The sequence below is a fragment of the Sinohyriopsis cumingii genome, chromosome 5, assembly GCF_028554795.1.
Source record: "Sinohyriopsis cumingii isolate HCF-2022 chromosome 5, ASM2855479v2, whole genome shotgun sequence".
NCBI classification, from domain to species: domain Eukaryota; kingdom Metazoa; phylum Mollusca; class Bivalvia; order Unionida; family Unionidae; genus Sinohyriopsis; species Sinohyriopsis cumingii.
In genome coordinates, this window is record NC_142965.1 from 98,804,894 (window position 1) to 98,830,706 (window position 25,813).

Below are 25,813 nucleotides of genomic sequence, written 5' to 3' on the forward strand. Positions count from 1 at the left end.
AGAATGATACAAAACAAGTATTTTATCTTTTTATGGGACTTTTGTATGTTTTTCTATATCGTTAGTTTTCTCTACATTTCTCATTTTCCTATGATAGTAGACTTATTTACATATTGGTAGCCTCATTAATTTGATCTGTCCAATTATGCAAATCAAGCAGTTAAAATAGAATAACTTGGCCAAAGCTCAACGCCTGTTTAATTAGGATGTAAACAACACTGCATAGCCATGTGGTGCTTGTGACAGTGGATCTGATTCTTAACACAAGAATGAACTGTTTATTCAGAGGTGACAATTGATGAAGGAATATTGTAATGCTCTGGACAGGAGAAAGATTACAAAGTAATTTAACTTTTGTAAGGACAGCAGTAGAATCACATCTTAATGCAATTAAGCCTGAGGGCATCAAAGCTACAATTTTCCCTTGACAACTGGCACTCAATGGGTCCATAAACCCAGATCACCTTTTAAGTGAGGATGTGAGTTACCAAAGTAAATTTAAGAAGGGAAGCTGTCCCAGCTGGACATTTGCAATGAAAATAAGATAGGGAGGGGGAGCTGTTAAATTGTTTCTCATTTTATATTCACAATGGGCATAATTGTCAATAAAATGTTTGTTTTTAAAAAAATGAGGTTGTTGCTTTTCTGTTTAAATTACCTTTATTATCAAGATGACCAACCTTTGACAGATGTTAAAAAAACATTTCCTTCAAGAGATTTTGGTTGCACATCACATGTACCTCCAAAAACATTGTGAATTATGTCAATTAAAGCATGTGAATATGGATATATTTGAGTGTTATTGTTGATTAATGACAAAACCAGATTTGCCTTTTAAGAAGCTAAGGACATTTAATTTGTGAAACAACAACGTCACTGTTGTAATATGATTTTTTAAAAATCTTGATTTCATTTGTGAATTAGTGGGACAAACTGCTGATTTATGCTACTTACTTTAATGGGGGTGCCGAGTGGCCGAGTGGTCTAAAGCACTCTTCGTTATGGATCACTGCCATCTCACCTCTGTTGGCGTGGGTGCGAGTCTCGGATTCGGCCATTGTGGGTATGTGAGAAAGCTTGCCAGTAGCTTCTCGTGTTTTGGTAGTTCTTCCTGGGGTTTTCCCAGGTTCTTCCTCCACCATTAATACTGGCTGCCATGCATAGCCTGTCTTGTGCTGAAAAATGGCATTTAACCCCCACAACAACAACAACAACAACAACAACATTAATGATGGTCAGAAGATTTTCAATTCAGAATTGAATGTTAAGTTCAGGTGATGTATTGGATTCTACATGCATGACATATACACTAGGGAATTTGACAGATGATGATATTGTAATCATTCTGATTGGTTACCACAGGTCAGATTATTTTGCATAATATTTTTACTATAGCCATACTATGCATATGGATGCTATTAAATTGCTCAGTCAAACCTAATTAAGTTAACTTTGTTAACCATTGCTTATCATGTGGTGAAAGAGAATAACACATATGTTTAACTTAAGTTATCAGAAAGCAGGGAGTATAAACAAAATCATAACATTTTTGGCTGAGTAAAAAGAGTTTGGGGCAAGCCAGTCTAGGAATTTACACATCCAAGAGTGACAGATGGGAGGAAAATTGTTTTATTCCCATGTGATAGAAGTCAATGCAATTGATCTTTATAATGTAATATTCATTTTCTGACTGACAGCAATTTGCTGGTTACATTCTTGTAATTTCTAAATATATTGTTCTTCATAATATTTTCATTCCTTGAAATTTTATTTCCAAAAATTGAGGAAAATGTCTGATATACAGAGTAGATATATATTTCAGACTTATTCTTGTCACATTAAGACAAAGACAACAACTTTTTTAATTAAATCCCTTTTTTAAATTTACAACAAAATTTATGGTGAAAAAAATGACGAAGGAAACTTTGTCATTGTAACAGTAGTTTAAAATACACACAGCACATTTGCAGCCTCATCTGTTCTTTTGTACACATTCAAACTTTCATTTTGGAAGGTATGAAATTGGAAGATCTATTCATATTTTTTCCAGTCTGCCAGCCTGGGTGTACTCAGGGCTGTAGGGACAGATCACGAGGCCTCTCTTAGTTCTTGTTCAAGCATAATTATTCTTTCATAAAATGAAAAGTGTTGTTCAGCCTGCCCCCACCTCCACCCCACCCCCTGTCAGCCCTTGGTGTACTGCCACTTTGTCCTTGGGAAAAGCACTTGGTTCCCATTCCCTCAGCATGATATAAACAATAATGTGTTCAGAGTGCTGTTAAAACCAACAATCCAACAGTTTTAAAAATTATTATAACCCATAATTTCCTTGTCTGTTATTTCCACCTCAGAAAATATTGGATTGCACTTACGGCTCATGTGTATTGTTCAAGTTTAAGAATATAAATAGATATATTGCATGATACCATGCTAGAAAAGCAGAGTTGTCAGCACGAACCTTTTTCTTTATTTCTTTCAAAGACTTTTAAGCTAATATGCCCCTCAGAATGCCACAGTCAGACTTAAGCTGTGCATCACATATCATACGTAGTTACATGCAAGTCAGGTCCAACTGAAAGCAACATATTGCACCAGCAGATCAGGGTCTATATCCTTTGTTCTTTTGATTGCTCATAACAAAATGAACCCAGATCTGCCAGCATATTATATGATAGCAGATCTGTATGTGAGTGTAATTTGGATTTTTAATGTAGCTTTAAAAACTTAGTCATATTGCTATGATGTCTGCAGTGTGGCAGTTGATAGTGATGTCTATCACTGGAGCATCATGTTGCAGTCATGTAGCATAATGTTCCACCCGATCATATTATCCTGATACCAGGCCGACCAATCCTAACACTAACCTCTTAATGCTGAGCACCAATTGAGGCAGCTGCTAGTACCATTTTTATAAGTCTTTATTATGACTTGGCAGGGGTTCGATCCTCTGATCTTTTGCATCTGACTCAGGTGCTCTAACCATTTAGGCCACCAGAGCAGACTCAGAGGGTTTGTGTAGTTTACATTTGGACTGGATTTATAAGTTAATTTGTATGACCGGTTTGCTATAGAAACATTTGGCAAAACATATACTTTTTGCTGTTGGTAGATGCATTGTGTATCATAAGCAGTCTGATTAAAATCAGATCTCCACTGTTCGACGTGAAGATCTGACACTGACTGCTTTGGGTCATGTTCTGGTGATCTTTGAATTAGCCAATGGATATGCAGCTTTTAAAAATTTGAAAGTGAATCAAAATGTTTTGGCACACATTGGTGCTCTTTATCCTCACTGCTGAATCTCTCAGACATGAAAATATGACTTCATCTGATTGGCTGATAAAATTAGTGATTATGGTAATAATATAGGTGACCAGAACTGGACCCCCTAAGTGGTCACTGTCAGATCTTCACATAGGACAGTGTAGTTCTGATTTTAATCAGATTAGCCTCATAAGAAGAGATACATTCTGAACCTTCAAACTGATGCTACATGTAAGGGAGCTAACTCCATTAGAAGCTGACCATGGTCAAGAGCTTCCATTATCAAAAGGAAAAATTCTCAACATGATATGTAGCATTAAAAAAAACCCCACAAAATTCATAAAAATTTGAGCTAATTATTTTGACACTGTGCTGTGTGTATGCATCTTTTGTATTTGAATGGACCAGAAATAATTTTGTTGTGCCATTGGAATAAAATGCAGCCTAGAATAGAACCTTGCTGTTTTAAGCTATTGCTGTGTTTGTCTATCCATGAACATTTTTGTTTCTGGAACATAACTCTCAAACCATTCAAGATATATTGACCATACTTGGTGCACATATCAAGCAGGTTGTGTAGAGTGCCATTTGATACTTCATATTTTCAACATTTAGTGTTTCTTTCGTTACCGTTTAAACAAAGTGCAGCACAAGTTTTATTGTGCAGATTAAGAATGCTGTAGTTAGGGTTCCTTCCATAGGAGTATTTATCTAAGCAGGAGACTAGGGAGATACATCATATCTGGAGGATTATATTGTTTTGTAAAGCCTCATGCTAGCCATTGGTCTTGGTTTACAATCCAGTCAGAATTTAGCTAACTTCCATTGTGACTCGTACTTACAGTTTTAATGCATCTTTGTATATTTTCGTTAAAATATATATATATATATATATATATATATATATATATATATATATATATATATATATATATATATATATATATATATTGATATTGGATGGCCCCAGGATTAGTTTTGTAAACTAGTTATGCTACCCTCTAAAATAATTACTTTATTAATAATAATAATAATTATATTTATTGTTATTGTTATTATTATTATTATTATTATTATTATTATTATTGTTACTACTACTACCATTGGGTACACTAAGTAACTGTACATAAATAACAATCTGGATTTATTGTGGGACTAAAACTTTTTTTATTGGCTTGCAAGATTTATATGATATGACTGGAAAATTGTTAAAGCTATGTTAAAAATCGAAATTACATACACTTTTTCTTCCATGGGATAAAATTGTGGTTGTAAACTGAAATCACATGTTTTGATATAAGTGGCAACATCTTTGTTTGGTTTTAAAATGCAAAAATATTTAAATCCCAGTACATGCCCCCCCCCCCCCCCCCAATCATAGCCTGTTCAATCAATATTAATCAAGTAAGCCTATACACAGCTTAAATTCAGTTTGTCACTTTGAATTGCATTATGCTTGATTTTTGCAATGGTATGAAAGGGGGTGGAGTTCAGGGAAAATAGATTTATGATGCATGTGTTATTAATATGATTTAGAAATGTTAGAACAACTTATAAGATGAGTGATGGGGATTGTTGGTTTATGTGCTTCTTCCATTAAACATCATTTGATTTTCAATTAGAACTGGCCGTGATAATGCCTAATATTAAAATAAAAAAGATGCATAAATTTTATTTAAATATTCAAGAAAGCTCAGCATTTTCAGATTCATTGATTCTAATCAAATGGATACCATATTTTATTGCTGCACATTCAACAATTGCACTTGCCCTTCTTTGGTGAAAACTAGAGAAAGCATCCATTATGATAGCATCTGTCTTAATTGTGACATGCTACATTAGAGGAAAATGGGTGCTAATAATTCTAATACTGTACCTAATAATTTGCTCAGTGCTTTTAAATTTAAAACTGTCTCAGATGTAGACCTCACATGTGGTTTTATTCAGTGCAACCATGTTTTTGGAGAAAATGCACCTCCAAAATGAACTCAAAATCTTCCAGAGGGAGCTTAATCTTTTAGTAAGTACATGCATGTGATGGGAAAGATTTTTGACAGTGGGTGCACTTATGATATGCTTTTAAGCTTACAAAATTAACCAAATAATTTTTAATTTTAATTGCACATCGTTTTTTTTAGTATTACATAAAATATATGGTACATACTGTTTACACTCATGTAAGAGTCCAATCCAGATGTGAACAGCATAGATCCTGATCTGGTGTTGCATAATGTGCAGGCAAATAAGTTGTTTTGTTTGTTCGACAGAGTACTTGAGAACCAGCTGTGCTTGCACATTATGTTATGGCAGATCACTCAAGTGGCCTAAGTGGTTAGAGTGTTCTGCCTTGGATGTGAGAGGTTGTAGGTTTGAACCCCAGCTGAGCCATAACAAAGACTTTTAAAAATGGTACTAGCAGGTGCCTTGCTTGGTGCTCAGCATTAAGAGGTTAGTGTTAGGGCTGGTCAGTCTAGTGTCAGGATAATGTGGTGGGACATGATGCTACATGTCTGCGGAATGATTCCCCAGTGCTAGACATCACTATAAACCGCAACACTGCAGACATTGTAGCAATATGATTCAAATTGTTAAAGCAATGTTAAAAATCCAAAATCACACACAGACACACATGCACACGAGTCGGTGCAATTTGCAGTGGGACTTGATTTATAAGCGAGTATAGATGGTACTTTTCAGCTTGGTGTATGTTAATAAGGAAGTGCATGGTACACCTGAAATTTTTCTCTTCAAGGAGAAAAATGCATGTCATGCAAAATCAAGCATTTGGCCTGAACCTTGGACTATGTGATGTAAAGTGAATGCTTCTAACAACACTGAAACATTATATCTGTGTAATTAAAACTGTTCATAGTAATGACACCTGCTTGGATACTGTCTTTCTAGGACTGCAATGGACAATAATTGATGTATTGAGTTTTCCATGTTGGATTCCTTCACACATTTGCATCTTGTATTTGTGCATAACAAATGATTATATGGAGGTAGAGGATTGAATTGTCATTAAATCAGCTGGGGCTGATGCATCAGTGACATTATTAAATTTATTGTCTGATATTTCTGCATTATTATCTGATGATGGTATACATCAGTGGCTCTTGCAACATAGTTAAGTTTGACCTTCAGTACAAACAATCATTGTCATTTCACTAACAGTAACAATCTTTTGCAGCTACTTTCAGGATTACTTAAAATTAAACACTGTAATATGTCTTTACATTTGCTCAGTTATATCTGATAAGATGAATTTTCTGAATTTTAAAATATTTCTTTGGGGGATGAGTTCTGAATTAAACCTGCTACAGATGGTTTGGAATTAATTCTGCTTATGAGTCTACGTTAGGCAGTCTAATTGTGACATTACACATACTTATGTACAAGCTGATTTACATTAGTCTTTCTCTTTGAGCCTCATATAATTCAGGTTATGTTTACAGTTAAATCTAAAATCAGGTAAGAATTTTCTTTCCTTATGTCTGGTTTACAAGTTGATTTCCCAATCTGCATGATCCGGATTTTTGGGACTTAAAAGTGTGTACATATATACAGATAAACATAATGTGGTTTCTCATTGATCCAGATCACATGTATCCTAAAGTTAGACAAACATTGGTTAATTTCAGTGAAATGACCAAATAATTAATGACAATTTCTTTGATTTTTTAAATTAAAAATTGATTTTTGCATCATTCATACAATTTTCAGTCGTTAGGCTATTGGAAAATATCTCCAATTTTGGAAAGACATTATATGGACAAATGAAGGAGACATTAATCTCTCAGCAGAAATTGTTGATTGATCATGCAGGTTTAACTGATTGCTGACACTTCCTTAATCACTATTGCCCTAATAATTTGGATTTCAATATATTTTTGAAAGCACTTGGCCAGCCTGTTACAGTCATGTCGAACATTTAAGTTGTACTCAATATACTAAATAATTTTGTGAAAAATGTTGCATGTTATTAAAAAGATGTTTTTAAAACTTGCATATAATCTGCCCTCAGAAAAGAGCCCTGCAGCTTTGGAGAACTATGTATATATCAAATTGATTCAGTCAGACTCTCTTGGTAATACTTAGTACAGTTGAGTTACATCTTTGTATTGTATGCTTTTAAACAGGGTTTATGTAAATGTATCAGTATTCCTCAATAATTTAGCTACACAGTACTTTGATAAATTCTTGTAGTTCTTGGGTTTTGTAAAAAATAGTGATTGATATACAGCATCCCTCACTCTAAGGTCCTTCATTATAACACTTTCTGTTATAAAGTGAGTATGTTCTTGGATTTCATGTCATTATGTGGTAGTGAAAGTATTCATATCATGTATTTAATTATAATGCAGTCTCAGAATATAGTAGTATACTGTGTCTATCATGCATAGGCTTATAATGAGGGAACTGTGTACTGTGAATTCACTAAATTCCATGGATTTTGTGGTTGATGCAAACTATGAGTTTACGGACCCAGCTATCAGTGAGGTGTGCATTTTAAGCATTATCAATAAAAACTTCTCAATCCATGAATTAAAGTCCCAATGAAAGCATTATTTTTCACCAAATCATGACAAGTAAATGAATTCACAATAATTGAAATTTATGCTTTCATAAGCAAAAGTTTTTTGACATCTTGACATGGAGTAAAAATAAGTTACTACAGACTGTTAAATTTTAACAGTGGTCAAAAGGTTAATGAATCAACATTGAGACAATGTAAAATTAGAGGTTTTAATACACTTGATAATCATTTCTTTTTCATTTCAGATGAATGGTGAGGGGGAGTGGGAATATGAAGAGATTCCTCTAGAAAGGGTAAGGCAAGCTTTTAAGTCTTCTTTAAAAAGTCATTGCACAGTACATCTGTCCCAGAAAACATATTTCAGGTGTTTATCAGTCAGACAAAGGTTGCTTTATTGTGAAGCTCATGTTTGTAGAAATGAGAGACATGGCAGGCACTTATCCAGCATACTTGTTGTCATCAGCAGGGAAGGTTATTGCTGTCTTGGAAGGATTTATTCATTTTAGGTGGCAGGGGACAGTTTCGTAAATTGGCCCCTGGCAAATTTCTTAACTTAAGGCTATGGTGTGACATTTTGAGCTATTATTGTGTAATAATTAAAGATGTGGATATATTTGTGAATTTGGTTTTTCTGGCTTGTGTTGTTCTTGATATATTGATGTGAGGCATTTACACCTCATTTAGTCACTGCACAATATTTAGCCAGTGAAATACCAACAATCGGCAAGGAAGCAGAGCTAGCTGCTTATAGCAGAAGACATGTTGGTTCAATGCAAGTAGAACATCTCAAAAACTGCCTGGATGACAACTATTTTGAATTGCATCAAGCTATTAAGTATACATTGTTTTTCAAAATTATCACCCAGGGAAAGGGCTTGTGTTTACACTGTGAGCATCACATGTTCTCAAAAATGTCCTTTGGAGATGAAAAAAGCATGTATTTCATGAATTTCCACTGACTTGTCAGGTCAAGTGAATGATATGTATTGTATTTTTAATGAATTTTTAATATTTGGCAGGTGTATGCAACAATAAATCTGTAAAAACTGTCCATTAAAGCCTATGGCATGCTCTCTACTCTCAGTTGCTTAAAATGGTTTGTATTGACTTTTTTATATTTAGCTGTATTGGCATATTAACTGGGAAAGAGAGAGAGTCTAGCTTTGTAAAGGAACATAACTCACATTTTAATCTTAAAGGAAAATGATGAGACACTGAGTTGTTACCTCCCTTGATGGTTTCACAGCTTCTTAGTAGCTCTTCAAACATGACAATTTTAATAGGACATGTTCCTAAAAATGTAATTGCAATTTTTTTTAATGAATTTTCCAAATCAGATGAGAAGAAGAAAAGACTTGAGACATACAGATTCAGATTCCATTTCCTGTTCCCCTGGCCACTTGGTCAAATAATGCTTATAGTATAACCCTTGGGTTGTCCGTTGTGTGCTGTCTCTTGTGCTTCAGTCAGTCCATATTTCTGATCCAGTTTCAGTAACAACTTGGAATATGGTTTGTATCATCAAAATGTAGGACAAATTGAATAATGAGCAAGAACCATGTATGTTAATGAGGCAATCTTGCAACTAATGGACTAACCTAGTTGATATTCTGGAGGCCATATTTCTGTTCTGATTTTGATCAGACTTGAACTTTTGTTAGTATCTTTTCGATATAGGATGAGTTCAATATTCAATGAAATACACACATATTAATTACATTATCTTGCATATGATCTTTTCTCAATGAATGAGATCCATGCATACTAATGAGGCAGTCTTGCATCATATTGGCAGAGTTTGTTATGACTCTGGAAGCCATATTTCTGATCTGATTTTGATCAGACTTGAAATATACACATACATGTTCAATATTTTGAATGACATTGATAATGAGCAAGATGCACACATTTTAATTAGATAATTTTGCATCTGGCTGACTTTGTTATTACTCTGGAGGCCTTATTTCTGATTTGATCTTTATCAAACTTTGAATATGCTTATACACTGTATCAGCAAGGTCTCTGACAGGTTCAACAATGAATGAGATCCACTAACGTTAATGAAATTAATGAAATGCTCTTGCATGTCATTTGCTGTGCTTGTTACCACTCTGGAGGCCATATTTCTGATCTGATTTTGATCAAATATGTTTATATCACCAAGAGTTTGTAGAAGTTTGATAATGACTGAGATGCATACATATTAATAAGTTAGTCTTGCATCTGATTGACTGAACTTTATACCATTCCATAAGCCGTCTTGCTATTCCTATTTTGATCAGACTTTAATATTGGCTTATATTAAAATTTTGAATGAATTTGATTATGAGTGAGACCAACACATATAATGACAGAATTGTACATCTCTTTGGATGAGCTTGTTTCCATGCTGGATACCATATTTGTGATCTGATTTTGACCAAATTTCAATTATATGTTTCTATCATCAGGATCTGGGAGTGTTTCAGTAATGAGCGAGATAGATGATATTAATTAGGTAATCTTGCATCTGATTGGTTAAGCTTGTTACCACTCTGGAAGCCATAGCTTTTGATCTGTTGGGTTTATTATCATCAATATTTTGGATATTTTCAGCTATGAGCAAGAAACTGTGCATGTTAATTATTCCTTCATCTTTAGAAAGAATTTTTATCTGGATTAAGTCAAATACATAAAATCAACATGATATAAATTTTGGGATATATTTACATAGGATGTGTTCTTACACTTTTACATAAGCCTGCTCTGTGAAATGGTCAACTGTTATGTAAGGTGGGTTATCACGCCCACTTGGTATTGGCTTGTCATCATAAAAAGAAACATGTTTATGAACCACTCACAATTATTGTTGATAACTTGGATCACATTTAATATACTGCATTACTCTAACTTTCAAAGCTTTCATTATTTTCAGTAGTTAAAAGTTTTTCAGTAGCTTATAGTTTTTTAATTCCTGGTTGGATTCATATTTGAATTCAGCTTATACCTGGAATGACTTATTATGGACAAGATAAAATTGGAATTCTTTCTATGACCCTCACTTAACCTGTTGACCTTGAAGACAAGGTCAGAGACCTGGAAGATTTGTGTGAAAGTTTTGGTCTACTGGTCATAAACCATAAGAGATTAAGGGATAGTCTTTTGTCTGTCATCCATTTGCTATCTGTCATTCATCAGTTCACACAATTTTGCCATTGCTGCTGCTCCTAAACTACTTAGAGGATTGCCATGAAATTTTAAACACACATTAATCACATGATCTGGTTGGTCCTAAACGAAAAGGATAACGTGTGGACATCCAGTGTGGCCGTCACATTGGCCATCTTGAAACCTTGTTATTGCTACTTCTGAATGGATGGTCACATCAACATTAGGTTTCACTAAAAGGCTTCTTATTATGTCTACTTGTTTGTAAGTGAAAATGGTGTCAATCTGACCTCCAGTATGGCCCCCAACCCACTGATAGCCATCTTAGAAATCTTGTTATTGCTGCTGCTCCTAGATGGTTTGTCTTACGTGCATGGATTTTGTTTTGAGAAAACTTATTATAATGTCTGGTTGGCTGTAAGTGAAAATGTGTATAAAAAAAACAACAACCCACTAATATGATTAAGAGGTAGATCAGCCATCTTTAAAATCTTGTTATTACTATCCTCCTAAATGGTCGTATCAAGATGGAGTATTCACCGAGTCTTCTAAGTGGAAGACATTTTGTGATGTCTGCATGTTCCTAAATGAAAATGGTACTGATCTGACATCCATTATGACCTTCATGTTGTAGCTACTTGTCATAAATGGAAAGTGGTTGACATGGGTTTTTCAGAAGAGATATGTCTGTAGTATGTACATTATTCTGTTTGTACACCCTTCAGATTTTAGAAAACATTCAGCATCAAGGATATAAAAAATGAACAAAACTTGGTTGTTTTATTGACCAATTTATAATTTCCAACTTGATTGTTGCCATTGGGTTCCAAACACCGTCAACTTGTTGGCAATTACAATCAAATGGTAATTTCTTTAGTAATATGGTTGCCATATTTGCATTTGCTGGGTGATGTTTTCTAGCAACAGACATGATGTTATTCACTGTCTTTGATAATGAATACTGGCAAAACAATTTTAACTGAAAAAAACCATTCTAGAAGCCAGAAAAGGACAGTGAGTTGTCTTTCTGGTTGTTTACTTGAAAGTTTCAGTTTAGTTTGAAATGTGTATAAGATGACAATGTTAAGGACCTTGCAACAGTTGGGTTAGAACTTATAAATTGATGAATGAAATGACAAAGTTTTGTGTATTTTTTCTGTCCTTGATACTTTTTTTTTTTAAAATAGGTAGGGGATACAAACAAATGTGAAAATGTGTGAATACTGTGGTTGGGCTGTAATGAACCGGTGCCGATCTGGCATCCTATATAATCACAATAGTAGCCATCTTGAAAACCTTTATCTCTGTGCCTTCTGAATGGATGGTCATAATCATTTGGAGTTTTCACTAAATTGATAATTTCCTGTTATCTTGAAATGGAAATAGTGCCAATCTTACATCCAATATGGGAGCCACTGTGTCTAATTTGAAAATCTTGTTATTGTTTTAAAAAAAATAACGGCTTCAGCATTCAGCAGTTTAAAAGAAGAAATGGTTGTGTCCTGAATCCCTGGAAATTCCTTTGGATATTAGAGTTTAAGTTCCTTCACTGGTCCCTTGTTATCATGTCACATGCCTTCTATGGTATTATTATTATTTCTAATACCGGAGAAAGATGGACAATTAAATTTTAAATGGCTCTGAGCCCCCAGTCAGCAATGCTGATGGTTTAAGTATATAAATAACTAAGTTGAAAGTATGACAATTTAATAAAATATAACAAATGAATTCAATAATTTCAGTGACATTTTCTCAAATTCATATCTCTCAAACTATTACAATTGATGACCTATTATAAGTTGCCAAATGTCATCACATAAATTTAACAGTCTTAAGATTGTCTCCTTTCTGATGTTTGGCACAGTTAGTCATCTGTCATTCCTACTGTCATTTTTGGTACTCTGGTACCCTTGCTGTTGTGCTCTCCTGGCATTTCTGGTATTGACACTCACATGCTCCTTCTGACACTGTACCCCAACCTCTGACGTCACTACGGTTTTTTCCTCGCCCTCTTTGTGCCTTTTTTGACAATCCCGCTCTTTGGGCTTCAAGCCTCCACATCCACCTGGAAAGCTTCCTTAGGAGGCCTTCATTCACAGATTCCAATCTCAAATTCCACCAGAATTTCTTATCTTTTATGAGTGACAAGTTTTTCACTCTGAGTACAATCTCAACTTTCTGGGATCCTCCCTAGGCTGGGTTCACCCATGTACTAATTTCAAAATGAATTTAGTCCAAAAATAATGGCTTGCATGATTAGAAAATCCACCCTAAATTTGAATATCTTAGTTTTGATTGGATACAGTCAGGTCTCTTTGAAACTGTCTTGCTGGTCTCTCTGTCTCCCATATTCCCCAGTCTGAAATTTTTTCATATCAGTAGGAAGTCATGGGCAATTTGCAACAAACATCCTGGCAATGTACATTAGCTCCTTGACTGTTGTCTAACGAAGAGACTAGACGAAGTAACTGTAGAAGATACAAGTATACATGGAGGCATTGGCAAATTTTTCCACAGCGTTACTATGGTCAGAAGTCTCGGCATAGCGTGGAAAATTTCCTCCACTCATTAAGTGTCACTCTTTTAAGAAAATAACCCATCACTTCTAACAATTTAATCCATTTTTTTCTGTTTACTGCCTCTGCTAAAAGACTTTACTAATGAAAATAACAGTGATTTCCATAGTTTTGGTCACAGATGTTTCTTTTGTGTCTGACATTACAAAAATAATAACAGTCATCTTTGTGACTAGAATCATAATATCTCACTTTTAGCACTAATTCGCATGGTGCATACACCTGCCAGCCGTTCAGTAACGTCAGTTACTAATCTTGACCGGATGAATTCAGATTCTGAAATTGTACAATAGCAGTGATGATCAGAAAAATCATTCGGAGACGGAATGAGAACCATTCCTTTGGATGGAAGTCCTAAATGACTAATTGTCTATTAAGTATTTATTGACCACATCATGAACTGAATAGCTTGAATGGTCAAAAGGCTGGTGACGCTCACCAGTTTCTTTTCCAAACAATTATGGTGAGAAAAAAAATGTTTTTTGTGAATTGATGCATGTTCTTAAGTCTTACTGAAAAAAGCCAAACATTTATTTAACAAAATAAAAATCTACAAGTTAAAACTGTACCAAACATTCTGTGTTGGCATGGCTAAAAGATGTGATCAGTTGATGAGGGTTTGTATTTGTGGACCATGATGAGAGTGTGCATTTGTGGACCATGATGAGAGGAGTGTATATTTATGGGCTGTGACAAGAGTTTGTATTTGTGACCCGTGATGAGAGCTTGTATATGTGGCCCATGATGAGAGTATGGATTTGTGTGCCATGATGAGAGTGTGTTTGTGTGGGTCATGATGAGAGTATGTTTTTCTATTCATGATGAGTGTATTTGTGGCCTATGATGAGAGCGTGTATTGCTGTTCCCATGATGATGGTGTGTTTGTGTTCCATGATGAGAGTATATATTTGTGGGCCATGTTGAGAGTGTGTATTGGTGTTCCCGTAATGAGAGTGTGTTTTTGTTTCATGATGAGAGTATGTATTTGTGAGCCATGATGAGAGTGTGTATTGGTGTTCCCGTGATGAGAGTGTGTTTTTGTTCCATGATGAGAGGAGTGTGTATTTGTGGGCCAGGATGAGAATATGTATTTTTGGGCCATGATGAGAGTGTGTATGATGAGAATGTGAGATGAGAGTATGTCTTTGTGGATCATGATGAGAGTGTATTTGTGTTCCATGATGAGAGTGTGTATTTCTGTTAAATGATGAGAGTGTGTATGTGTTCCATGATGAGAGTGTGTATGTTCCATGATGAGAGTATATATTTTCAGGCCATGATGAGAATGTGTATTTGTGTTCAGTGATGAGAGTGCATATTTGTGGGCCATGATGAGAGTATGCATTTGTGGATCATGATGAGAGTGTGTATTTGTGGGCCATGATGAGAGTGTGTATGATTTCCATGATGAGAGTATACATTTGTGGGTCCCGATGAGAGTATATTTGTGTTCCATGATGAGGGCATGTATTTGTGTTCCATGATGCGAGTGTATTTGTGGCTCATGATGAGTGTATATTTGTGTGCCATGATGAGAGTACATGTATGGATTTGTGTTCCATGATGAGAGTGTATATTTGTGTTCCATGATGAGAGTGTGTATTTGTGTTCTATGATGATAGTGTGTATTTGTAAGCTAAGCATGAGTGATATGAAATGCCAAAAGCTGCAAAATGGAAAATGAAGAAGAAACAAAAAAAAACAGATCTGTCTCATCATGCATGTGCAAAGTATCATGTATGTATTTTCATCTAGACAAAATTTCCATTTAGTGTTCAGGAATTCCAACCTCAGTTTACTATCTGACCCATGTTTCCAAAAGTTGGCCCCAGATGTATTAAGCTGATGGGGCATTAGGCCCACTAACACAGTAGTCTGAAGCAGTGACTTAGGCCTCTTTTCTGATGTTAGTGCAGAGGGCCTGGTACAGCATTAATGGTAAGATGTAAAACAAAATAAGTGGCATTTTGAAGTATATTTTAACCGGATTTTGTGTACATTATATACTGGTAACAGATTTGGGGTTTTGACTTATGACCCCTAAGTCACAGCCTTTATGGAGGGTCTGGGGAGATGTAATAAAAATCAAAATGTTGGGATATACAGTGCCAAGCAGTGGAGGTTTTTCCAGTTTATTTTGATACTATTTGAATTTTATTGCAGGGTAACACAGGTCTTGGCTTCAGCATAGCCGGTGGAAGTGACAATCCACATATTGGGGATGATCCAAGTGTCTTCATAACGAAGATTATACCAGGTGGTGCTGCAGCAGCTGATGGAAGGCTGAAGTAAGCTATGATATATTAAATAGTCTACTAATCAAAGGTCCTTGTCTAGCACAAAGTTATGTCAGAGGAATAAAACAATTACTAATCCTTTGAAATGAACTTTGAAACTAGAAATACTTTTTTTTGCAATTCACTGCTTTATTAGTATTTATTCCAGAACTGGGAAAAGTACATTTTTTATTAGATCAGAAAGTGGGTCATTAAGAAAGAATGTGTCACAACTATCCATGTCTGTTATCTATTCAAGAAAATGGAGACACATTTGATTACAAGACGCCATTGTCAGGACTTTTTCCATACAGGGATAAAGATTTCTTCCGTTTGACACAAGATCCATTTCTTGAATTTGATTCTACATTTTCCATCAATATCAGCAACTCTGGAAATAAATGTTGATGGTTTTCACTTATGATTTCATCTTCTCTTCCTTAAATGTTCTGTCCATGATCATAAACCATGTGATGCCCATACTAATCAAACTGAGTATAACATTTCTGCCAGCCAATCAAATTGATCATTTTATGCTACCTGAGCCAAACAGTATGCATTATTTAGTAAGCTGGCATGGGTTATGCTCAGTTAGGCAAGTCCAAAATCATTCATAACAATCTTTGTCTTGAATTTTTGAAGTCTTTGTTATGCACCCCATGGGTGTCATAGAGTAGCTTTCATGCATCATTGATGAAAGTTTAGGGTCAGTGGCAAAATGGTACAGCCTGAAACAAACACTGTTAATTGAATTTTATTAAATTATTTATTTTCGTCTTTTCTATATGCTATTTAAATTTGTTAGATATCTGCAAGTTTGCAAAATTACATGGCAAATAATTATTGCCATATTTGTCCCTAGTTTTCTTCTTGGAAGCAATTTAACATTTATATCGTGGAACTTGAACAAGTTCATTTTCTTTGCACTGATTTTGTTTGAGTGTCATGATGTCATTAGTGATAATGTATTGCCTGCTGGTTTGGATTGATTTGATGTAATGGACTGCTTTTGATGTGAAGTGGAAAAACAGCACAAACATTTAAAATCGAATGTAACATAATTTGTTTTTATTGGTTGTTTAAGTGTTCTGAAAGTAGAAAGATAGGTGCTGGTCCTAATATCTGGGTGCAAGTTTTAGCCATTCATTAGCTGTTCAGACAGTAAAGATAAAACTTTTATTTAACCTTTTATTTCAGCATGTTTTTGGAACTTTTTAAGTAAATCACAAATGAGCCAAATTTTCATTTTTCAGTGAAGATTTTCTCAATCTAACTGAATCCAGTGTGTACTGCATTGAAAGACAAGGAAAATAAAGTGTGGTTACTTTATTCCAACACAAGGGATTATCAGACTGCATAGAATTGCATCTGATTTTGTGGAATGTTCAAATATAATTATAGACAAAGTATTGGTATTTCTTGAAAGCATTAACCATATGTCATTGGTATTACATCCATCATATAAAATGGCATTTATGAAAGATGACTCAAAATATAAAATCCAGACTTCAAGCTTCTGGAACCAATTGGTGTTTACGTAAGGCACAGACTTTTAGATTCACAACATTTTTGTGATTTACAATGTTTCTTACTTGAATCTGGGTCTGTGCTGTTTTCATATGGGTATGTGAGGATGCGATTTTGACATCAAAGAATATTTGTTCTATGCAATTGTTGCTCATTGGCTTTAAGGTACAGTATGTCTTTGCATCTGTTGTGCATTGTCCAGCTGTTGATTACCACTCTGGAGGACATATTTCTGATCAAACTTGGAATGTAAGTGTATCTTATCAAGATCTTTGGGGGAATTCAGTAATGAGTGTGATCCACAATAATTATCAATGCGGTTTTCATGCATCTCATTGGCTGAGCTTGTTACTCTTCTAGAGGCCATATTTCTGATTGGAGTTTGATCATAGTCAGAGAAAAGCTTATATTAGTAAGATTTTGAATGAGTTCAGTAATCATACTTGTAATATAAACTTATCTCAGTAGCATCTTGGAAGAGTTCACTAATAATACCCAGGTGTAATAATGAGATGAACATACATCTTTTGAACTGGTCCAAGCCTCAATCACAGTGGAAAAATGGTCTGTCCATTTTTTCTGCCTCTTTTGCCCTCCTCCTAGTCGAAACAAGCAAGCTCACTGAATCTCTCTTTTTGGAGCCGTTTCCTAATGTTCAGGAGTATGGAGATTCTGTAGGTGGCAACCTCGTTATTCTTGGAGATTTCAGTTTTCACTTTGATTGTCCTACACATTTTAGACTGGATTCTTAACAGATTCTTCTTCGCTTGGTGCTCAGCATCAAGAGGTTAGTGTTAGGACTGGTCGGCCTGGTGTCAGGATAATGTGAATGGGTGGGACATCATGATACATGTCTGCAGCATGATGCCCCAGTGCTAGACATCACTATAAACTGTCACACTGCAGACATCGTAGCGATATGACTGAAAAATTGTTAAAGCTATGTTAAAAATTCAAATCAAACACACACACACACACACACTCACAGACCTGATGTAATATTCTTCAGTTTCATTGGTGTCCGACAAAATGATTGGCAGAAGTTGTTAATACCACATTTTTGATGTTTTCTTTTGGTGTGATTTTGATCAAACTTAGAATATAGACTTGCACTGTCAAGATCTCATTCAAGTTAGATAACAAGTGAGATCCTTAACTATTAATAAAGTGATCATTTATCTGATTGGCTGGGCCTAATACCACTCCAAAAGTCATATTTGGTCAAAGTTTGATCAGACTTGAAATAGAAGCATTTGTCATCAACTTTAATTAAACTTAAGCAATGAGATGATTTCATCAGATTTTAGATGGTTTGATGATGAGTGAGATTTACACCGATTAATGAGGTGATCATGCATCTGATTGGCTGAGCTTCTATCCACTCAGAAGACCATATTATTTTTATATGATATTGATCAAACTTGGAAAATAAGTGTAAATCATTAAGATGGCATAGTACACAAACTTGGAACATAGGCTTAAATCAGCAGAATCTTGGATGAATCTTAGAATAAGCTAAACCCATGCATTTTAATAAGGTGCTCTGGCATCTGATTTACCGAGCTTGTTACCACTCTTGATACTGTATTTTGGATAGGATTTTGATTAAACTTTGTAAATGGAGTTGTATCATGAAGATATAGAATTGCCATTTTATGGGGTATTCATGCAATTTAATGATGTGATCTTTCATCTGATTGGATGGTCTTGTCTACATTCTGGCAGCTCTATTTCTAATCTACACTTGTTTGATTATGTACCAGATATAAGCTTGGTAGTTATGACTGAGTTGAAGATATGCTTCTAAATCCTGTATTAGGAAAATGTTGATGTTATTGTTGTTGTTGTTGTTGTTGTAGGGTTTAACGCCATTTTTCAGCACACGATAGGCTATACATGGCGGCCAGTATTAATGGTGGAGGAAGAAACCGGGAAAACCTCAGAAAGAACCACCGACCCACGAGAAGCTACTGGCAAGCTTTCTCACATACCCACATTGGCTGAATCTGAGACTCGAACCAGCGCAGAGGTGAGATGGCAGTGATCCGTAACGGAGAGCGCTTTAGACCACTCGGCTACTCGGGGCCCCCCAATCTTTTGTAGTATTTGCTTGGACATGGTGAATAATCTTATATAATCATGTTTGTAGATAGACTTTATAATGATTTAAATCTATGGATCCTTTGTGTCTTTTACATCAAAGGTAATGTGGAAGTATTTTCCCTTTGAGGGTTTCTGAAGCTTACTGTGCTTGACTTTGAGGTATTCATCAAACACAATATGAAAGGAAATATTGTATTGATTTCGAGAACTGTAAATATATTTGCCAGTGTGTAATTATTTGTTACTTCTTCCTGACAGAAGGAATTGTAAAAAGCATTAAGAGTTTAAAGTTCAGCGGGCTAGAATTGGATAACCAAGATCCATATCAATTACTGTTTGAAGGCATGATACAAAGTATTGATATAATTGTTATCATTGGATGCTGTCAATTTATGTGAAAGTATTGATCCTTTTTAACACAGAAGTGGACCTATTTTTTCTTGCTCCACTGGTCATAGACCAGAAGAGTTTATAGGATGGTATTTTTTCCATTGTCTGTTGTTTATTATCTTATATTCATCTGTCCATTAGCACAACTGCTTCTAATCCTAAACTACATAGAGTGTTACCATAAGACTTTATACACACATTCATCCCAAGGTCTAGTTGATCCTAAATTAAATTGGTGTTGCTGAGACATCTAATATGGCTACCACAGTAGCAGTAGTCATCTTGAAAATCTTATTGCTACTCCATCTGAATAGATGGTCATATAAACATGGGATTTTCACTAAAAGAAAGCTTCTTATGATGTCTAGTTGATTTAAATGTTAAGTCCAGTATGGCTGCTGTAGCACCATATCATGAAAAATATGCTATCACTATTCATCAATGGAAAGTCATATTGACATGTGGTGTTTACCAGAAGGCTTTTTATTGTTCCTAAATGAAAATGGTTCCACTTGAACATCCAGTATGGTTGATACTTTGGACATTATGAAATTTTGTTATTGCTACACATTTAGAAAAAATAAATAGCAAAGAAATATGTTTTGTCAGGTGAAATTTGTGTTTTAGTTGTAGTTGTATGCCCTTTTGTATTCAAATGTGAAAAATGTAAATCTACCATCACAGCTTTTTGTGGGCATTCATTCCTTTGAGAACATAATTAATTGCCAACTGTGTTTTGATCTCTGAATTGCAGATGTATTTGTGGTATTGTTACTCTTAGTTGAAAGCAAGACCTTTGTATCATCATGTAAATTAAATCTTTTGTATCAAATCAAATAAAGAGATTTGAATAAAAAAAATTAAAAGGTATGCAATAGCTCCCTGCATAAAGAGCAAGAGGTCATGGGCGTGTATCAGGTCAACTTTTTTCACTTGACCACTTGAACATTTTTAAATATTGTTCTGTAAGTAACGATTAAACTGCCTTTAACTATCCTTCTCATTCACAAGAAAGGCTACCAAGCAAAAGGAATACCCATTAAATTCAGTTTTTTGTTGTTGTATTTTTCATTATTGAAAAGTACGATCCAGTGTTTGTAATGAATTTAAAATTCTTCATTTGGCACTGAGATTTGCTGGGGGATGTGCAGAAGTTTCACTATTACTTGGAATGAAATCATGGCATCAGTATTTCACTAATAAAAAACAAGTGTCTCAACTTTCTGAACAAAAGGATTGTTGTTTTGTTGAGCAGAAATCCATATTTTTCATCTACACAATGAGGCACACGTGTATCTGATTGATGTTTTGAAGATATTGGAATTAAGTTTTTTCATGATCTTTCAGAGATTTGTCATCTTTAAAACAAAAATATTTTATACTGAAAAGCATACAGTGTCATGAAAAGAAGCTGCTTATTGACAACTATTTCCAGTATAACTGTAAAATGAGTATTCAGCCATTAAACACTGCCACTACTCACCCCCACCCACCCTGATCTTTTAGCGATCTAGTCTGGTTTGGACCCCATTCTTCATTTTTTGGAAGTCATATCAATTTTGGGTTTGAACCAGAAGATTTCTTATGGTGTCTAGTTGGTATAAAATAAAAATAGTGTTGATCTGACATACATTTTAGTTACAATGGCATCTATGTTGAAAATCTTGTGATTATAGTCCTCCTAAATGGAAAGCATAATGAAAACTGGGTTTTGATTTGAAGGCTAGTTATTATGTTTTGTTTGAAAATCTTGCTGATCTGACCTCAGATATGACTGGCACAATGAAGCTATTTAAAATCATGTCAGTTACTCTCCTGAATATATATCATATATAGGTTTTTCACATAAAGTATTCTACTGGTGTGTAGCTTGCCCTAAATGTAAATGGAGGCAATCTAACATCATCATATATGGCTTTCACTGTGGCTAATTTGAAAATCTTGACACTCAAGAATATAAGAGATCATTTCTACACTCACCAGTTAAAAAGAAGAATAATCTTTTTGTTGAATTCCTGGAAATTCATTTTGGACAGTAGACAGACTTTCAATTAGTGAAGACCCCCATATTTGAGTTTGATTCCATCATTACAAGATGTTAAAAGGTCCCATTTTAAAGTTCCTACTGCATTTTGTGGGAGAGAGAGACAGAGAGAGAGAGAGATATTGCCATTATTATAAATTATACACCTGTAAGTGTGTGTGCATATTTTTAGTATAATCTATTGTGGATAAATTTCCATAAAGTGAGAGACAATCTCAATTTTATTTCAAGGACTATTTTTAACAATTATTCAAATTATATCAGGTGGCATTTATTCCAAATGGAATGTTATTCCTCTGAACTTTTCCAAAATAGCAGATTTACTTATTTTCTCAGCAACTTCTCGTTACATGCACAACTGCAGGATTCCCCCATTCAGCAAGCATCTCTCTAAAGAGGGTTTGATGTCATGCTAAAGAAATAAAATTCCAGCATGTTTTATACAATGGTGCACTAAAATTATATTATCTTTTGCACAAAAATGTACCACAATCTTTAGGCTTGTACCATTCATCATGGTTCATATTTAGAAATGAGCTTCCCTTGCAATTGTCTGTGCTCTGGGGTTGGGGGTGTTGTTTCATCATAGAATTCATAAGGGAATGAGATCAAACTCAGGGGAAATTACTCTGGTTGATAGCTAAACAGCTGGTTCATTTACATCCAGCATGATTTATTTTAATGCTTTAACCAAAGCTGCAATTTTTAAAGCATTTCATTCTCTCACTGGTTGATAACAAATGTTTCCTGGTACATTCTTTAACACATTAACCCCTGGAGGTTTTTGTCGTTTTCACCTGAAATTCGAGTTGGAAAACATTTTAAAAGCTATTCCTACATGCATCTGAAAACACCAAATCCCAGGTGATCTTTCAATAACATACTGCCTAGTTGTGTTAGAAACATCATTTTTTGTTGGCTATTTGGCTCACGCATGAGCAGAAGGGTAAAAGTTGGAGTTCTTTTTTTTTTTTAATTTTGGTTTTGTTTTTGCTAAACAGACCCATTATTTTCGTATTGAGACCACTCTTTATTCCAAATGCCCATCTTATTTTTTGCAAAGGTTCATCTGTCTATTTGCAGTTTATACCACTTTGCTTTAGTTCTGAGACCAAAAAGTCTAAAATCCAGACACAAAATCAGATCCCAAACATGGGCCGATTTTGGATAGAAAAAAAATCGATTCCAAAAGTTGAGGTTTTTCCCTCTGTATTTTGTAGTGCAACTTGAAATTCCAGATTATTTGGTATCATTATAGAGCTACATCTGTCTACCTTTCTATAATACCACCCACTTTAGTGTATCATGCATGACCATGACGCTAAAGAGCTCAGCAGTAGGCTACTTCCTCCTGCCATGTTAACTCATCGCTAGAGGTTAATGTGTTAATCATACTGCAAGAGTGATAGACTTAAGCAGAGTTATGTATGTTGACTTATAAAAGATGAGCATATATGATGGTTTGCTATTCGATTATTTTTTTTTTCTTCCTTAAACTACTAATGGATTTTACACACCAATAATAAATGTAAACATACTTTTGGTAAATATAAAATACTGATAATAATTCAATATCTGAAGAGGTTGCTTGCTGAAATTCCAACTACAGCTTGTGGAAATATCTCTACCTTGAAGTCCATGGTCTCTGCTTTGAATTACCAGATACATTCTCCATATTGGCCCATTGAGGTCTGGAAACTCGGCTGGGCCACCTTGGAGAACATCACTCTCCAAGTTCGCCACATTCTAGGGAAGTCAAATGCAGTAGTGGACAGTGACAGGCAAAGCAGTCTTCATGGAAAGGTATCTTCACTGCTCCATAACAGAGTCTCTTTTCTCACTAATGGGAAATTCTCTAGTGGACTTGTTTGTGAACAGGCTCAACAGCAGACTTCCAGACTATAGAGCATGGACAGTGGATACATTCAGCTTCCAATGGAATTGTGTGTTTGTGTACAGCTTCCCACCATTTCAACAGCTACCACTAGTTGTACAAATGTCAAAACTTTGTTGCTCAGATCATTCTCTTAGTCCCATTGTCACAACACTGGGGCTTTCTCCTCCATAAGAACCCATACATTCTCCACCTTCACACTTGGCTTATCTCAGGTTACCTAACTGTCTGAACAAGTTTTGGGGCTGGGTTGCCATTTGCATCACTCAGCCCAGGAGAGCTTTGACATCCAAGGTGTGTAATGCCAGGTGGAGAATCTTCTTTAATTAGTGAAGTAGGAATGTTTCCTATCCGTTTCTCTGTAACGTCCATTACTAATTTGATGACAAAAGATGTTCAATTTCAGTTATCAAGGATTATTAAGCTGCATCTTCCAAAACACTTTAAATCCCTCAGGACTTGGCAGTTGATTTGGATTTGCACTTTGTGAATCTCATTAAGTATTTTGAACTGCAGAGACTTGTCTCCCACTCTGTCACACTAAGATGGAATCTATTTTGTATTTTATTGTCATGAACCAAAACCATCTATGAAACCATTGGGTGAGGCTTCTTGTCAGGACTTCACACTCAAGACTGATTTTTGTACATTTATAAACCATTTCTCTCTGTTGTCAAGTGAGATTTTTAGCCAAAAGTTGTTACCTTCAGTAGCTCCATTACCTTGAGAGATTCCAGTTTTAGTCAAATCTGTGCCGGAGATGATCAAGATAGTCCTTTATGCCCAGTGACACTGCATTTTTATCTTAATGCCTCCAATGGGAAAAGGAAGGGTTGGAAACGTCTTTTCCTGCCTCTTGAAGTTAGTTGATATTTCAGCTTCCATAATCTCTTAATGGATTGTCACCACAATCAAAAGAGCTGATCAGTCTCTTGCCATGTTGACCTTGAAACTAAAAGCCCATGAGGTCTGAGCTGTCACTGCCTCATAATCATGTGTAAATCATTTTTCCTGGAAGGAAGTCATGAAGATTTCATTCAGCTTCCAGAATGGCTGGTCATATCAGCATGGGGTTTTCTCTGAAACTCTTATAATGGTGTCTAGTTTGTTCGAAATATAAGACCTAATGTTGTTGCATCATGATTGTCACAGTGACTTTTGAACATCTTAATGCTTGAGAATATCAGGAATGGTTTCATTACTCCACAGGTAAATAGAAAACAACATTGTCTTATCTTGGATTCCTGGAAATTTGTTTGGACAGTAGAGCATCAGTCCCTTTGTATTAAAGTTTAAATAGTGTAGTAAACTTTCAGATGTCGATGATGTGTTTTTTTTATATAAGTGGATGAACATTATAAATTGGAGTTGGAAGTAAAATAATGAATGTTTTATCTGAGTTCAAAAACTGGTGATTGAGTGTTCTATCTTGAGGCCTTGAAGTCACTTTAATTACCCAAATAATCATGTACATTGACTGACATATTGTTAATGGGCAGCAGTCAGATTTGCTGACTTGCATTTCCGAAAACAAAGTCAATAGCAAGCATACCAAAGGTAATGATAAAGGAAACAGTACCATCCCAAAACATCATCCCAAAACAGTGGGCAAAATTAATTAATGATTTAACTTGATAACTGTAGATTTAGTGGTCATCAAACATATCATCGCAGGCTTTCATGTTTTACCTCTGTGGAGTGTACAGAGTGTGATACAGCAGTCATAAGTATCAAATCAAATCAAATTTTGAAGGACAAAAATTTAAACCATTAACAATTCACTTTTCATGTAATTTGCTCTTGAGAACCTCAATTAGGATTTTGTTTAGCTTGGTCTTTACACCTTAATAGCATTATTGATGATGATATTTCACAAATAAATTTGCAAACCAGTCTGTGGTTTGGCTATTAAAGACAGTCATCACCATGTTTGGATTTACAGTGTTGTGAACATGTATGCAGACAAAAAGAAAAATGAGCACCAGAAATGTACACAGAAATTACTTAAGTAATCACTAACAGCTGCCTTGCTTGGTGCTCAGCATTAAGAGATTA

At 35.1% G+C, this 25,813-nt stretch overlaps 1 protein-coding gene across 5 annotated transcripts in view; it reads left to right on the top strand.

Annotated features, from left to right (window-relative positions):
- The window catches only part of LOC149799849 (disks large homolog 1-like), a 286,339-nt gene that overhangs the window by 116,852 nt on the left and 143,674 nt on the right, over positions 1–25,813 (top strand). For all 5 annotated transcript variants that reach the window (XM_089959274.1, XM_089959275.1, XM_089959276.1 and 2 more), the window contains 2 exons: positions 8,047–8,094; positions 15,688–15,812. In XM_089959274.1, the coding sequence (XP_089815400.1) occupies positions 8,047–8,094; positions 15,688–15,812 (173 nt within the window). The remainder of the gene's footprint in view (positions 1–8,046; positions 8,095–15,687; positions 15,813–25,813) is intronic.